Raw genomic sequence first — 14677 nt, 5'->3', positions numbered from 1 at the left:
CTGGAGAAGAGAAGATTGAGAGGGGATCTCATCAATGTGCACAAGTATCTGAAGGGGGAGTGTCAAGAGGATGAGGCCAGCCTCTTCTCCGTGGTGCCCAGCAACAGGACAAGAGGCAATGGGCAGAAACTGAAGCACAGGAAGTTCCACCTAAACCTGAGAAAAAACTTCTCCACAGTGAGGGTGACAGAGCATTGGAACAGGTTGCCCAGAGAGGTGGTGGAGTCTCCTTCGCTGGAGATATTCAAAACCCGTCTGGATGTGATCCTGGGCAATATGCTCTAGGTGACCCTGCTTGAACAGGGAGGTTGGACTAGATGATCTCCAGAGGTCCCTTCCAACCTAAACGATTCTGTGATTCTGTGATTCTTCAAATCACCTTCTGAAGATGTTCACTCCTGAGCCCTGGTTTCTCTAGTCTCTCAAGGATGCAATGTCAAGCCTTTCTTAACTAAGTTAATGAGGAAGCTGACTTGGTAACACAATTGGCAAGGAAATGTGGTTTGAAAGAAAAGAGGGGAGGGTTTGAGGATGGAGGTCTTGAAAGTTTATTCCTTTCTTCCTGCATTTTTCCCCTCCTCCCCACTTTTTTTTTTTTAAAAAAAGAAAAAGTAGGTATTAGCACAAGCTTGTGGACAGAGAAAATAAAAACTGCAGGACGAACATCTAGCAGTTTCCTGAGCCCAAGACAATTCACCTTGAAGCATTCACAAAAGCAAAGTACTTTTGACGTGACAAAGATGAGCATCTACTGACATATTACAGCAAACATCCTGGAAATCAGCAGATCCCTTCCACTTTAATCAGAGTTGATCTTAATTGCATGGAAATTACTATCAAGGTAGAAATAAACAAACAAAAGGAGGAGTAATACTAAAATGTACCGCCCCCTAAATACTGTGTGCTGATGCCCGAGATATGGAGAGAAGCTTGGAATACAGCCAGCAGTCTGAGTGCAACTGTCTGGTTCTCAAAGAAATCAAGAAAAGGTAGCAAAAATGCAACCAAAGAATGAAAACAAAGCCTTCTATGTATGCATGGAGGATATCTTAACTTGCTAACAATTAATAGCGTTACTGAAAGCTCAAGCGGTGACCAGAATTCACCCCACATGAATATCTCCCATTAAAATTATTTTTTTAAAAGATACTGCCATGGACTCTATAGCAGGTACTCAGTGATATCTCACAGGAGAGTTTATTTACTAATTTATAAGTAAAAGACATGCACATATTGCTTACAATACAGAACAACAGCTCCCTCTTTTCTTCAAAAGCTTTGCACTATGAGATTGTCTCAGGCATCCTGAGTGGTATTTCAAACCAACTGCCAAGACACACGTAGTTAATGCCTATCTCCATTCCCCATCATTTCCAAATTCAGTAGTCAAATCAAACCTCAGCACATTAGCAAGGAACTCCCTCCTTAAACAGCCTATCCTGTTAGTATCACAGGTGATGAAGGTCAGATAATTGGGAATTATTTTCTCTGTTCCTGCTAATATAGATACTCCCTGTGTCTCCACGGCCAAAATTCAAACGCTGCCCTCTAAAAAGTAAAGTCCATGATCGCATTTACTGTTCTGTAGTTTCCGTGTCAAAATCATCTACAGTGGATTAAATTCCCCTACGATAGAGGCAGTATTAAGAATCATCACCATTCTGCATCTGTCTGATCACTGAAATAACTTACCTACAGCTGACTGTTAGCCACTATGGCTGGAGTAGAAACATACAGTATTTTCCTGCGGTCTTTGAAGAGGGAATGGGAAGTGGGAAATGAGAACACATGCATTTCCGCTACTCATATATCAAGGGCCCTACGACACTTCAGAAGAAAAAAGTTAGTGCAGAACACAAGCAATATGCTGCATTATTCAGTTTTCAAGACAGTCGTTTCCAGTGACATCTGTTCCACGTATACAGCCAATAACGCTTTCCATCCTTTTTCTGCTGATGTCTCTGATCTTCCCACCTTGATACACCCTTCTTTCTTCTTTATTCCTAAAATTATAGCTTCCCCAGAAGAGAAAAAGAGGAAAAAAAAAAAATCTCCTGGATCTCCCCCATCCACCACTCTTGCCCTGCACATCTCCTCTGAAACCACCATAGCAGAGCCCTGTAGAAATCGCTGCAAAGAGCCACTCAGAACCGCACTCCACAGTTGCGACTGACTGCCTGTTATAAGGCCAAACCTCATGAGAGCCTTTCCATCGAGGAGCCACAACATTTCCCACCTCTCAGCTTATTTATATCGCAATGATGCATGCATACACACTCAAGGAACATTTGCTTCACTCGTTCTGCGTGACTCAGACACACAAGAAGTAAACTCCTACCTGTTATTGCCCATAGTAACAGGCAAAAAATTCCAAGTCCAAATGCCATGCTGCACCAGGAAGGCAGTGACAACTGCTATTGCAACCAGCTGCGTGGAAGTCATATGACTTTAGCTTCGGTTTCCTCTAATATTGTTTAGTACCCTGCTGTGGCCGTGAAGCACTGCAACAGACAGCACAGGAAGAAAGAGGTTAGAAGTGAGCATTAATGAGAACGTCATAGCAAAAGCAGAGAGACAGGTTAAATGTAGGCTTCACTATTATCTCCTGGCTGCTTCTTGATGGAAGACACAGCAAATTAGGCAAAATGAAGGTAGACAACAAATTACCCACCTGAAAGTCTCATTCTCTAGAGACACAGATATGTCCCACACAGAGCTATACGCTTAGGTTTCTTAACTTCCAAAAACACAAATATTCTGGCTAAAGTTATCCAGCAGAGAGGCTTTGCTGTGGCTTTGAACGGAAACTGGCAGCAAACCCTAACCGTGGAACCGTGGTTAGTATCTTCAGCACTAAGATCCCGCTGCTAAGTCAGCTCTTGAGGCAGTGCTCAAGCTATCACCTTGCAGCTATTGAGGTAACGTAAGCAGGCGCTTTTCTGGATTTTTTAAGGAGATGTTCCTTGCCAAAACAACAAATTTCCCAAATAAGGCAGCCTAAACAACAAATAGGTCTAGTAAGGAATGAATAATTCAAAACAACATTCCTCATTCAAAAGGGGAGGGGGTGGAAATCAGCTTAGCCAAACTCACAGCTTCTCCCGTACAGAGGTTACCAAATAGATGCTTGGCCAAAAGACAACTCTGTAACAGAGAAGAGAGGTAGCGCTTTACTCGGACAATAGCCCTTCTCCAGACAGAGCATCCCAGCGTATTCCCTTTGAAGTTCAACAACTTGGTGAAAGCAACAACTTTTACATCTCAGCTGCTTATATCCACATAGGATAGAAATGCCTGTAACTGGCTGCTTGACAGGCTCCTTTATAACATGTACTTTCACATGACAAAAGACCACCTCGCTTTGGAACAACGGCAAAAGGAAGAAAGCTACTTACACATGCTGCTCTTGCTAAACCTGATCAAACTGGAGTAGAAAGCTCAGCAGCCGGACTGCTGCTTTCTGTGAAAGGATCTTTTCTTGACAACGGGCCTGTAAAGCACAGGAGTAACTGGCCACAGGTCTGCAACTTGTACTTTGTTGACAAATCTATGGTGCGAACACTATTTCTGCTCCAGATACATGCAAAAGGAGCGCAGAACACCATTAAATCAGGAAAAAAAACTGCCAGAAACCCTGTACACTAGCTGCAGTTTTAAGAAGAGTCTTACAAATAGAAACGATAAATCAGATTTAAAAATCAAGTCCCAAATGCAAGAAGATATGGCTTCTGGCAAGCTCTCTGCAAGACCGGGAAAGACTATTACTGACTTCCCAAAAGCCTGATACTTGATTTAAAACATCATTTGACATTCATGACCTCTGTTCTATCAAGCAAGCAACAAAAGTCCCTTTCCTAAAACAGCTGTCAAGAGCCCAGAACACTGAAGAGTAAGTGGGTTGCTCAATTTAAATGCTGCACAACGAAGGAAAAAAAAAAAAAACTGCTTCAAGTATGACAGTATTTTGATATCTGCAATTATATGCTCTCTGAGGAAGCAGTTCCTGTCAGAATATACATAGTTGTGTGCCTGGGTAGTGAACTGGAAGGATTTAAGAAGGTTTCACCTTAGAAAAAGCAACAGGTTGTACAAATGCTTCCAGTTACTACTCCCAGTTACAAATCCTTCAGTGACAGAGTCCCTTCTGACCATCTCTCGTTCCCCAACCGCTCTCCTGTCTTTCTACCAACTGTAAAACTATCTGCTTTTGTAAGAGACAAAGTCCCAAACTTGTCATTTTTCAAACCAAATCACTCCATATTTCTGGTAGAAGGCAGCCAAGGAAATGACTGAGAGCTGCGCAGCGAAGGGGTCAGTATCAGCAGCAGCAGATCAAATAGCAGCACTTTAGCATAGGAAGGCAGAGTTTTTACATCAGTCCTGAAGGTCCTGCAATGCCAAGTGTCACCTTTTTATTTCATTATAAATGCCGTGCAAACAAAAATGGTCCACTTTGCACTGAACTTATGAACTTTTGCACTGAATTATGGAGACCGATACAATCAATCTCTGCTCCCCGGCTGTACAGGCAGTGACCTCCACTTGAAAAGACGTGAGTTCTGAGACTTTCTAACTAAACCTGCCAGCACACACCTGCCCATTCTGTTGCTCTGCCCGTTTCTTCTAACTTATTTCTTGAAGTGATTATAAAAGTAGAAGTGTTTGATTTCCAAACATTCAAGCAAACTCAACCCGTGAGCCATCCAAGGCATGCAATCGCTATGAAACTCAGCTTCGCACAGTTTTTGGAACGTTTCTGTTTGTTTTGAGAATGAGAACAGAGGCATATAGATAGAATGGACAACCTAATAAGTACTTCCAGCCTTAATAACACATATCCCCAAATACCTCAGCAGATTGAGAAGGGAGGAGATAACACACGTAGCAAGTCAATAAGATCCTAACTTCTCACAGGGCCTTTCCCCCCCTCTTTCTGTGGGAATCTCTTCCAATTTAGAAGAGCTGTTACCACCAAAAGTTGCAATTTGCAGTATAACTTGATACTGAAACTCAAGCTCACTGAAGACCTACATTGGGCATTCACTGCAACCTTCACTAACTTCCAGAGGCAGCTCACTGGACTAGATGAAAAAAGACAATTTCAGCCCTTTTAGCCTAAGGAAAAACGCATCAGGCTTGCGATGTTCTCATCATGATGTTCTCATCATGAGGTCAGAATTAACCCTGATAAGACGACAGAAAAATAGTTCTGTTCACTTTACTGGCCTTTTTCCTAAGCAAGACCACCTTTACTATCTCACTGCTACTCAAAGGAGACAAGGATCAGCTTCTATAGCCTACAAAAGGGGCAACTGAGGAGTCTACCTGATGGCTTCTAAGAATACTTAAAAAAAAAAAAAAAAAAAAAAGCAAGGTTTGTCAAAACAGGGACTCCAGTTCCAGCCACTCAGCTGCATAGCTTCTCTGAAGGAGACTATCATCCCTATATGCTTAGCTAGGGGAAGTTTTAAAATGAAGAGCAGAGGCTGTGCTTTGCAAACACTGCTCAGCAGGTTCTACACACCCCTCTGATAGCTGAACAAATGGTCTTCATACATGCCAAAGTACTAGATATCTTCAACACAAATGATCTAGATTTTTGCAGCAGTGTGTCCTAGACTGTAGACACTGAAGGGCTCAGTCTGTGTACTCTTCCAAAAAAAATTGACACGCAGCAGAATTGCATTTTTTTTAATTTTGTATTAAGAAGATATAAGTTATCAAAGCTGCAGCATGCCAGATTTTGGCCGTATGCACAGTTGCCACAGAACCCTTATGATATATACAGTATGAGAAATACAGCTTACATATAAAAGAAGCACTGCCTCTTTCTATGCTTCTTTGTGGCAACACATCTCTATTTCTGTTTAATTTCTATGTAATAAAAAGTTTGACTTCACTAGAAAGCTGGCTGCCTTTCCTGCTATTAGGATCAAGCTCAGATACAAGGCGCACATGCCCTAAATCGAGTGCATGGCCTCTAGCCCACAAAAGAGAACATAACCACTAGAAACTGATTTTTTTTTTTTAAATAGTTAGTGATGAACTAGGACAGTAAACACTGCCAAAATATTCACCTCCACAGCCACTGTGTATGCATGTAATGCTCCTCTGATTTTCCTCGCTCTACCATACCGCTCACCACAAGTGCAAGTTCTCACACACAAAAATGAGACATTAAAAATTATGTAGAAGGCAGGCCATGAGATTCCAGCAGTTAAAATAACTAAGGCCAAGGGATTCTTTTTCTAGTTGAATCTCTGTCCTTCACTCATATCACAAAGGCTATTATTTTCATAACAATACGAGCAGATAGCACTCCCGGTACTGACTTTGGATTTTCTCAGCTCTAAATGGTTCACATCCAACTTGTACTCTCAACTGGATGAGGGATGGTGGCCCTGAGAAGCATACAGGCAGGTTTATAGGCTCATAAAAATTATCTACTGGTCGATTCTGAAAGCCATCATGTTTTTCCTGGTCCAGCTGGCAGCTTTTGGCTGCGTTCTGGCCAACTGGAGAAGGAGGGGTTCTGCACCAGCACCCCGAGACAAGCATTTCAGATTTACGATCTTGTAAACATGTGTGGTTGCTGGTCACAACCACAACACTTTTTGGTAGGTAACATGAGAAGGATGAAGTACAACAGCTTTTCAAGGAAAGGAATTGCTGGTGCTCTGTCTCTCCTCCACACTAAAATCTCACTCTGCATTTCACTTCCTCTGGACTTTACAGTAGACTCCAGTCATCTTCTCTGTTAGAGAGAGAAAGGGGTCAACCAAGCAGAAATACCTTGACATCTCCTACACAGAGCTAGGCCAGGGCTATAATAGTAAGAATGTGTACAGATTGAATTACCTAAGTCTGGCTATACTTTTACACCCCAGTGCTGCAGAACAGCAAACACAGCATAAGGCAGTACAAGCCCTGCAAAAAGAGTAGCAAAATCCCTTCAAGCTGGGAAAATTAGAGACAGAGATGAGCAGCGTGATGAAAACAGTCAGAAAGCAATGCTAGACAGCTGAAAGCTCCAGGAGAACAAGGGCTCTGAAATGGGGCCTGGACACCTTAACATTGGTGGGAAAGGCAAACAGGGGCTTCTCACCTCCTGCCTTTCTGGTCATCAGCACAGCTAGGGAACATGCCAGGCGAAACACCCCAAACAGCATCTGAAACATATGCCACAGCTGACGCAAAAACCCTATTTTTAAACTGACAGCATCTCTTTTAGAAAGCAGGATGGCAGAACAAACACACACATTACTTACTAGGCTGTCTTACACTTAATGGAAGTGTCTTTAAATAAATATATATGAAGTGTTAATCTTCCTATTAAAGGTAATGTACAACAATCCTTTAGGAAAGCCCCCCCCCCCAAGAATTTAAGTTAGATACTTCATCAGTTATTACACCTGCATTAATATCTGAGCTAATTTAATTAATAACTGAGCATTAATATTGCAGAAGGAAGAAAATCTCATGACAGTAGCATTTGCCCCATATACCACAGATAAAAATCTCAGGACACTTGCAGGCACTAGGAACGCTAGCATTAAAAGATACATCATCCCACATCAACAGAACAGCCACAGGTTGGGCATCTAAATAAAGGGGATGATTTTCAAACCCTCTTCAACAGGTGTTGAAGATATCAGACACATCAACAATTACAGACCTATCAATCAAAACCTCCCTCCCCTCACAACATTTTCTAACAGGTACCTATAATTGAAAACAGAGCCATGAATATGCATAAGAAGTTCTTTACTGCAGCTACAATACCTAACTGCAACTCTAAATGTCCCTGCTTTAAGCAGAGGGGTTCCCGCACGTCTTGTTGAAGGCTCACATCAAGATCAGCATCATGGCCCAATTCAAAAAAATCAATTCCCTGGGTCAAGTTTAGAGCACAAATAGCAAGTTAATGACGATAAAGTAATGAACTGACTAGCTGAAAACAGCCTGCCATGTTACCCTGGATGGACTTCACGATCACTGACATCCACGGCTTTTTCAACTGCTACGCGATACCAACTGCACAAATCAAACAAAACAGTAGCGCGTCATGGAAAGGGTCATTTCATTCTACAAGATTTAAGCAGCCCTTATTACGACTGCTGTGGAGACAGCAAACAGCAGTGGAATTCCTAGAGATGAGATGCTTTACAAGGCTACACAGTATCACAAATAATTTACAGTAAAAAAATCAACGAGTGGTGAAATTGCTCTGCTGAGAAATTAAAGCACCATTATTAGTGCCAGGATCTCCATCAAGCTATGCCATATAGTAAAAATGGAAAAATAAGGCAGAATCACTCAGAACTGTGACTACTTTATTTGCAATACAAATACTTGTATAGCACTGAGGTGGTCTATGCCTGCAGGCAGGGGAACCCCTGCTAATCCTAAACTAAACTCAGCGAGAGTTACCAGCGCAGTGAGAACGGGAGGCATCTCAGCACCCTGCCTCTCCTGCTGACCGGGTTCAGGAACAGAAGAGCATCTCTTTTCAGAAGACAGGTGTTAGAGGAATGATCCATCAGTTTTCCTCTAAGCCAATATATCCTGATTCCCATGCAGTTTTCATTTTTGCAATAACATGGCTTACCAATTCTCTCTGCTATCATCAAATATCTACCCTACAGTGAAAACAAAACATGCCCTGGAAAGGGGTAGCTCAAAGGAACCTCAAGGTGGTATCTTGTCCCTTCCACTGCCCAGAGACAAGACAAAGCATCCTTATATCCTCCGTCAGATTGCAAGAGGAGGGAAGGACTAGAAGGAGGAGTGCAGAAGCCACAGTTAGATTGCATACACAGACGCTCGTATGGCAGCAGTCCAATTCAGAAGTCAGGGATGATGCTTCTGGGGAAAACTTCAGTAACTGTAAGGTTACTGTAAGGAGAGATAGAAGACAGGAAAACACTCATGGAGATATTTTAAGGTGCACTAACTGACCAGGTAAGTGCACAAAGAAAAAGAATGTATTTATTTTTCCACTTGTTGAAGGTCAAAAATGATTATTAGGCATCTACTAAAACCACAGCTTTGCTGTTATGAGTTGAAGGTAAGAGCACTTTTTACCCCTACTCACACTGTAGTCAAAAATAAATAGGAACTATTCATAGATTTAAATCATTGTCATTTTACAGTTCCTACACACCATTTACTGAGCTAAAGCTTCCCTCTCTTTTTGCTACAGAGAAAGCCCTAACAACCTGAACCTAGACAACACAGAGCCTAAAATTAATTTTAAAAGACCCTAAATACTGGCTTTTTTAAAGAACTTCACAGGATGAAGTCATAACCCTATTTAAGTCAAGGAGACCTCACTCATGAGACTTGAGCCTTGATATAGTTGAAAAGGCTGCTATTTAATATCTAATATCTGAAATCAACTCTACTTGTAACTAGCTCTCTACCTAAGCATCAAAGGCAGTATTTGCAGATCTGGAGGGCCTGAGTTTATAAGTATACTGTGCGGGAATCCTAAACGCTGAAGTTCTTTGTGTTTAGCACTTCTTTCTCTGAAGAGAAGAGGCTAGCTGTGACACAAAACAGAAGGTTGTCTTGAAACAGCAAGAGTTCACAACTTCGGCCAAAGCAATACCAGCCACAGAATGGAGAGCAAAAGATTTCACGTTATTTATTGCAACTTGAAATGTTATAATTAAAATGACTACCGTATAATTTTAAAGTAAAATTCAGTAATGGCAGCAGTGATGCAAACATTTTTGAGGAAGACATATGGAACTACTACCTTAAAATTCAAGTTTTACTGCAAGAGTTTTTTTTTTTGGAACTTCACTTAAAATGAAAAGTAAAATTCCTGTTTTATGGCCTTCAGGTGAATGATACTACCTTTATTAGTTAACAACATATTTATTACACAGCAGAAGAAACAATGCTTTGATAGTGGAGGTCAAATGGGCCTGCTGGGATTTTATATAACCTTTTTATATTAAGGGAGTATGGTGTCATAGGAGCAGGCTTTGAAATAACACAAGCGCATCTAATTTACGACAGCCATCAATAGCTGTTCATAGACTGACAGACAGCTCAAGCAAGTAATATCATTCACACAGCTAATCTATCATTGTGGAAATTAAAGTACTAAACATCCAGCCACTGCTGAGATGGAATCACAGGTACTGCAGGAGAAAAGACTCATGCAGGGTGGGATGGGTGTCACAGTAAAAATCAAAATATCGCAGGTGAAGTGTATAAACACTCACTCCATTTGTGTCTCACTACTTCACCACTTTCAAGAAAAGATTCCTACTGAAGCTAGATTTTGTGCATCCATTCCTAAGTTGGAAGCCTTGTACGTTGATACGCAAACGGAGGGATAGGTAGCTGATTTTCTTGGCCAAGAAAAGGGAGGTGCCAGTGGGAGGTCTTTTCACCCACACGACCACACCAAGTTTTATGTCCATTGCTAGCGTGGTATCTAGCAGAGAAAAAAGTTATGCAGCCATTCTGTGTCTACAGATCCCAGTTTTATCTGTGGTACTTTTTAAGCCATTGGCTGATTTCAACCAAATTCAACAGACTACTAGCAGGCAATCACGTTCCTACCTAATCTGTAAAAGCAAGCAAGCCAGGAGAGGCAAAACTGCAATTTGAAATTTTACAGGCCTGCCCCCAAAACTTTAAAAACTTGTCATCCAATTTCAGTAATTGAAGATAGCCACCCATTTGTTACATCATCATTGCAGTCTGCAGAAAGAGGGGATGAAATGGAAAAACATAGAAGGTTATATGAAGATAATTGGGAAAAAAAAAAAATCTTGTCCTACTTCAGCTAAAAAGTCAATCAACCTCATAACACAACTTCACAGAAAGCTTCATTAACTCTGCTGTTCAGAAAACGACTTGCTTGTTAAAGCAGAGAAAGCATCACTCTTTTAGTCTTTAGGAGAAGGATGAGGTGGTAAAGGGAATCCAGAGGATGCCTGGAGCTGCAGGAAGGACAACGTACAAGAGAGAAAAGGTAACAAAGCTAAAGAAGCATGCACACCCACATACACTCAGCAAAAGTAAACCTGTACAGCCCCACCTTAGACAGCTTTTTTTGTTTTTAAACTCCATCCATACTTTCCCATGACGCTTCCTGTAACATGCAACAAAGTGAAATGTGACCCAGCACAGATTTTTGGAGGAAAATACATTAGGACAGGAGTCAATCACTACAGCACCCCTCCAACAAGGTTTAGTAGCTGAAAACTGGCAACAGGCTGAACATATTCATGTTATCTCCATCCGGGTTGAGTGAATTCACATCCACTCACATACGAGTCACATTATCCCGAAAAATACTTAGCAGTCATACTCTAACACTGTTCAGAAAGAGATTAGATACTTAAATGGAAAATAATAATATCCGCATTCAAATTCGATTACAAGTTGTACAGAAAAGCACTTTGGGACATAAATCAACTGCTAACTGCCTGACAGTAGGAAGGATTTCTCCCCATGGACACACCATCCATTAGAGTGGTTCTGTACTTCTGCTGCAGCATTGAAATTGGAGACGGCTGGATACACAACACTGGATTGCACCTCCACCTCTAATCTCTAGTAAGGATATACATTTATTAACATCACCAAAAACTAGCAAAACACAAGGCATCATCACATCTGTTCTTGAAGGAAAGACCTATACCACACATGACAAACATGAAGAAGCCAGCAACAAGCCAAGCACATCCACCACCACAGAAGGTGCAGCTGGAAAGGGTCTGTCTGAAGGGCTTCACCTGAAACAGGCGGAGGGGGCAGGGAGGCCAACTATTTTTAAACCATTCCTGACCCATATTTTGCTAACAGCTTCTCAGGAACCTGTCGGCAGCAACGCCCCCAATCCTCTACGCTGTTGAAACGAACAGCCACCTCTTCCTGATCGGACCACAGCGAGATCTCAGCTGTGCCCAGAGCAAAACTAAGCTACAACATCTCCAGGAGGCCACCAACACTTCTTCGCTCTGGGTAGCTCGTTAAAAGAGCACAGGTGATCAACGAAGAGGCAACTGATTCATATCCGCATATGTTTTCTAGGTAACCTGAAGCATTCAGAAACATTATGAACCGCACTTCTACCCAGCGGTCCCTGTGGAAAAAAGGGGAGAAAGACCAGACTGTGCAGATGTCCCCTGAGCACACCCTCCTCCATAGGCCACTCCTGACCGTAATTCCCATTGGCTTTAATGGGATAAAATCAGGACTATGCTACATTTTCCTTCACGTTGCTCTCAAGGGAAACACATCAGCCCACAAACCTTGCACACATATCCTCTCACCTTGCCTGCACCGCTCAGAGGTGCGATTTGATGTGTAACATGCTGAGCAGCTCAGCCCCCATTATCTAAGCTGACACACTAAACATGGGCACTATCACCTATTAACTTTGTACTAGGTTGGGTATTTAAAGACGCAGATTTGGCATAAGGTGATACCCAACTGTGAAACATCAACTGCAACAGTCAACCTTGCAAAATGAGGTGGGCGAGTAATTGAACAGAGCAAGTGTTTATCAGAGCCATGTGGCTCAGCATCAGGCTCCTACTAGGAAGGATTAAAAAGGCGAAGGTGGATACACAGCCTACCCTGAAGGGTTTTAAAGCCAGTATATCCTACATCAACTCCACTACATTGTTATAGCGCCTCAAACAAGCTACATGAGAGTTTCCCTACAGCACAAACACACAAACAGACAGGGAGGAAGGGAGGGTGAACAGCTTCTGCTGCATTTTGCTCCCTCAACTATCTGACTAGCTCGCGGGTTATGCGTTTAAATGACGAGGGCCCAAAGGGGGTCAGGGCGAACGCGGGGACAGCACACTGCGACCATACTGCACCCACAACGCACACAGCGCCCACAACTGCACCAATACAGAATAAATAAAACAGTCACACACCTAAACATTTCCTTTTGTTTAGGGGCTGCGTTACCAGCACTAAGGCGATCCGACAGAGCGTCTCACACCCCGGCCATCAGCGCCGGGCTCCCCAGGCCCACGCGTGCTCGGGCGCTGACGAACGCACCCCAACAGCGAGCGGGCTCCGCGGCAACTCGACGACAACAGCGTCCCCACGTTCCTAGGATACCTCCGGCAAAACACCGAGGCCGGCCGCAGGTAAGGGCACGCTTGGGCGAGCCTCACCGAAATTCTCTGAGCCTTCAAAAAGAAGAAGGAAAAACAAACAAACAAACAAATCAACCTGCCAATTAAATACCTGAAATACACATCCCCTCAGTACAGCCGGGAGCCCGCTGTTGTTGCCCCCCCACCCCACCCCACGCTCCCGGCCCAACAGGTAGCACACACCACACGCATTTCATACCACACGTTAGACAAAATTAAATGAATAATAAAATAAAATACCCCGACTCCCTACAGACCCGACAGACGCCCGCACACCCCCGTCCTGTACCGCAGCGCTACCGGAGGCTGCTGCCCGGTGTCCCGGCCGCGGGCAACTGCTCAGGGCCGGGTGCGGCCCCACCGGGACCCCTACCTGGCGGTGGCGGCTCTGCGGGGCAGCGGGGCACCTCCCGCCCCCGCGCCGCTGCGGAGCAGGCGCCGTCCCTCCGCTCACCTCCCGGGAGGTGCAGCGGGAGGGAAGAAGAAGCCGCCGCCGCCGCCGCCGCCGCCCTGCGCGCAGCGCCGCCGCCCCGAGACCCCCCCCCCGCCTTCCCGCTCCCGCCCGGCCCCGCCCCGCCCGGCGGGGAGGGCGCGTCACCTGCGGCGGCTCGTGGCGGGGCTCGGGGGAGGGGGGGGCCGCCCTGCGGCGGCGGCGGCGGCGGCGGCGGCGCTGAGGGGAGGAGGCGCCGCTCCTCCATCTTGGGGAGGGGGCGCGGTGCTCTGGCGCTGCTCCCGGCCCGCTCTCCTTTTTTTATTAATAAAACGTGCTGGCTTTTTGTCTCTCTCTCCCTTTTTCTTTCCCCTTCCCCCCCTCCTTTTAACTTGCCTCCCGTTTGCCTCGTGATTTGCCCTAAGCCCGCTTTTTCCCAGCTCGAAACAGGCCGTCTGACTCAGCACTGGGCAGGGAGCGGCGGCCTGCGCCACGGGAAGGGCCCGGGGCAGCGCGGCGGCCAGGCCGCCCTGGGGGGGTTTCGCGTCCTCCTCGCGTGCTGGTCGGGGACAGGCTGCAGCTGGAGGGGTTTTTACCTGACGCGGGGTTACGCTAAGATGAGTTTTATCTTTCCAGCGGCTCCGCTGAGCCATGGTCCTGCTGCCGTAGATGAGACAGCAAGAAGCACACGCATCTGAAGCCTAAAGATACCAAACCACCAAGTTTTACTGCTTCTGCCTTATTCCTTGGGAAGTGGAGGTGTGGGGTGGGTAGCATTTGTCTGAAGTTCCTACTCTGGCTGTTGACGGGGGGGAAGGTGGTCGAGCCCCGCCATGCTGCGGAGGAAGAAAGCCCCCTGACTTCTCACTGGGGTGGGAGAAGGACAACCTCAGCGTCCCTGGTGGTCTGCTGGAGGGTCGCGGAGGTGGGATCTGTCCTACCTGGTTCCTGTTGTAAGGTCACCTGAAGGCCTCGACGCCTCTGTGGCTTGTGACTGCTCAGAGCCCGAATGCAGCGTTTTGAGGATGCTGTCGCTGTTGTTGGGGATTTACCACTTCCCCCAGTGACCAGGTGCGCCCAGAGAAGGATCAGAGGGTGGCAC

At 44.8% G+C, this 14677-nt stretch overlaps 1 protein-coding gene across 6 annotated transcripts in view; it reads right to left on the bottom strand.

The window, feature by feature from the left end:
• Positions 1–13699, bottom strand: part of KIAA0319 (KIAA0319 ortholog) — a 57462-nt gene extending 43763 nt beyond the window's left edge. For 2 of the 6 annotated variants that reach the window (XM_068931668.1, XM_068931666.1), the window contains exons 1-3: positions 13519–13699; positions 12918–13178; positions 2339–2501 (exon numbers count right to left, since the gene is read on the bottom strand). In XM_068931668.1, the coding sequence (XP_068787769.1) occupies positions 2339–2387 (49 nt within the window). In that variant the 5' untranslated portion in view covers positions 2388–2501; positions 12918–13178; positions 13519–13699. The remainder of the gene's footprint in view (positions 1–2338; positions 2502–12917; positions 13179–13518) is intronic. The other 4 variants (XM_068931671.1, XM_068931670.1, XM_068931672.1 and 1 more) reach the window with 4 other exon arrangements.
• Between the last annotated feature and the right edge of the window lie 978 nt (positions 13700–14677).

Source organism: Struthio camelus, chromosome 2 (assembly GCF_040807025.1).
Source record: "Struthio camelus isolate bStrCam1 chromosome 2, bStrCam1.hap1, whole genome shotgun sequence".
Classification (NCBI taxonomy): Eukaryota; Metazoa; Chordata; class Aves; order Struthioniformes; family Struthionidae; genus Struthio; species Struthio camelus.
This window is presented reverse-complemented; position numbering and strand designations above follow the sequence as displayed.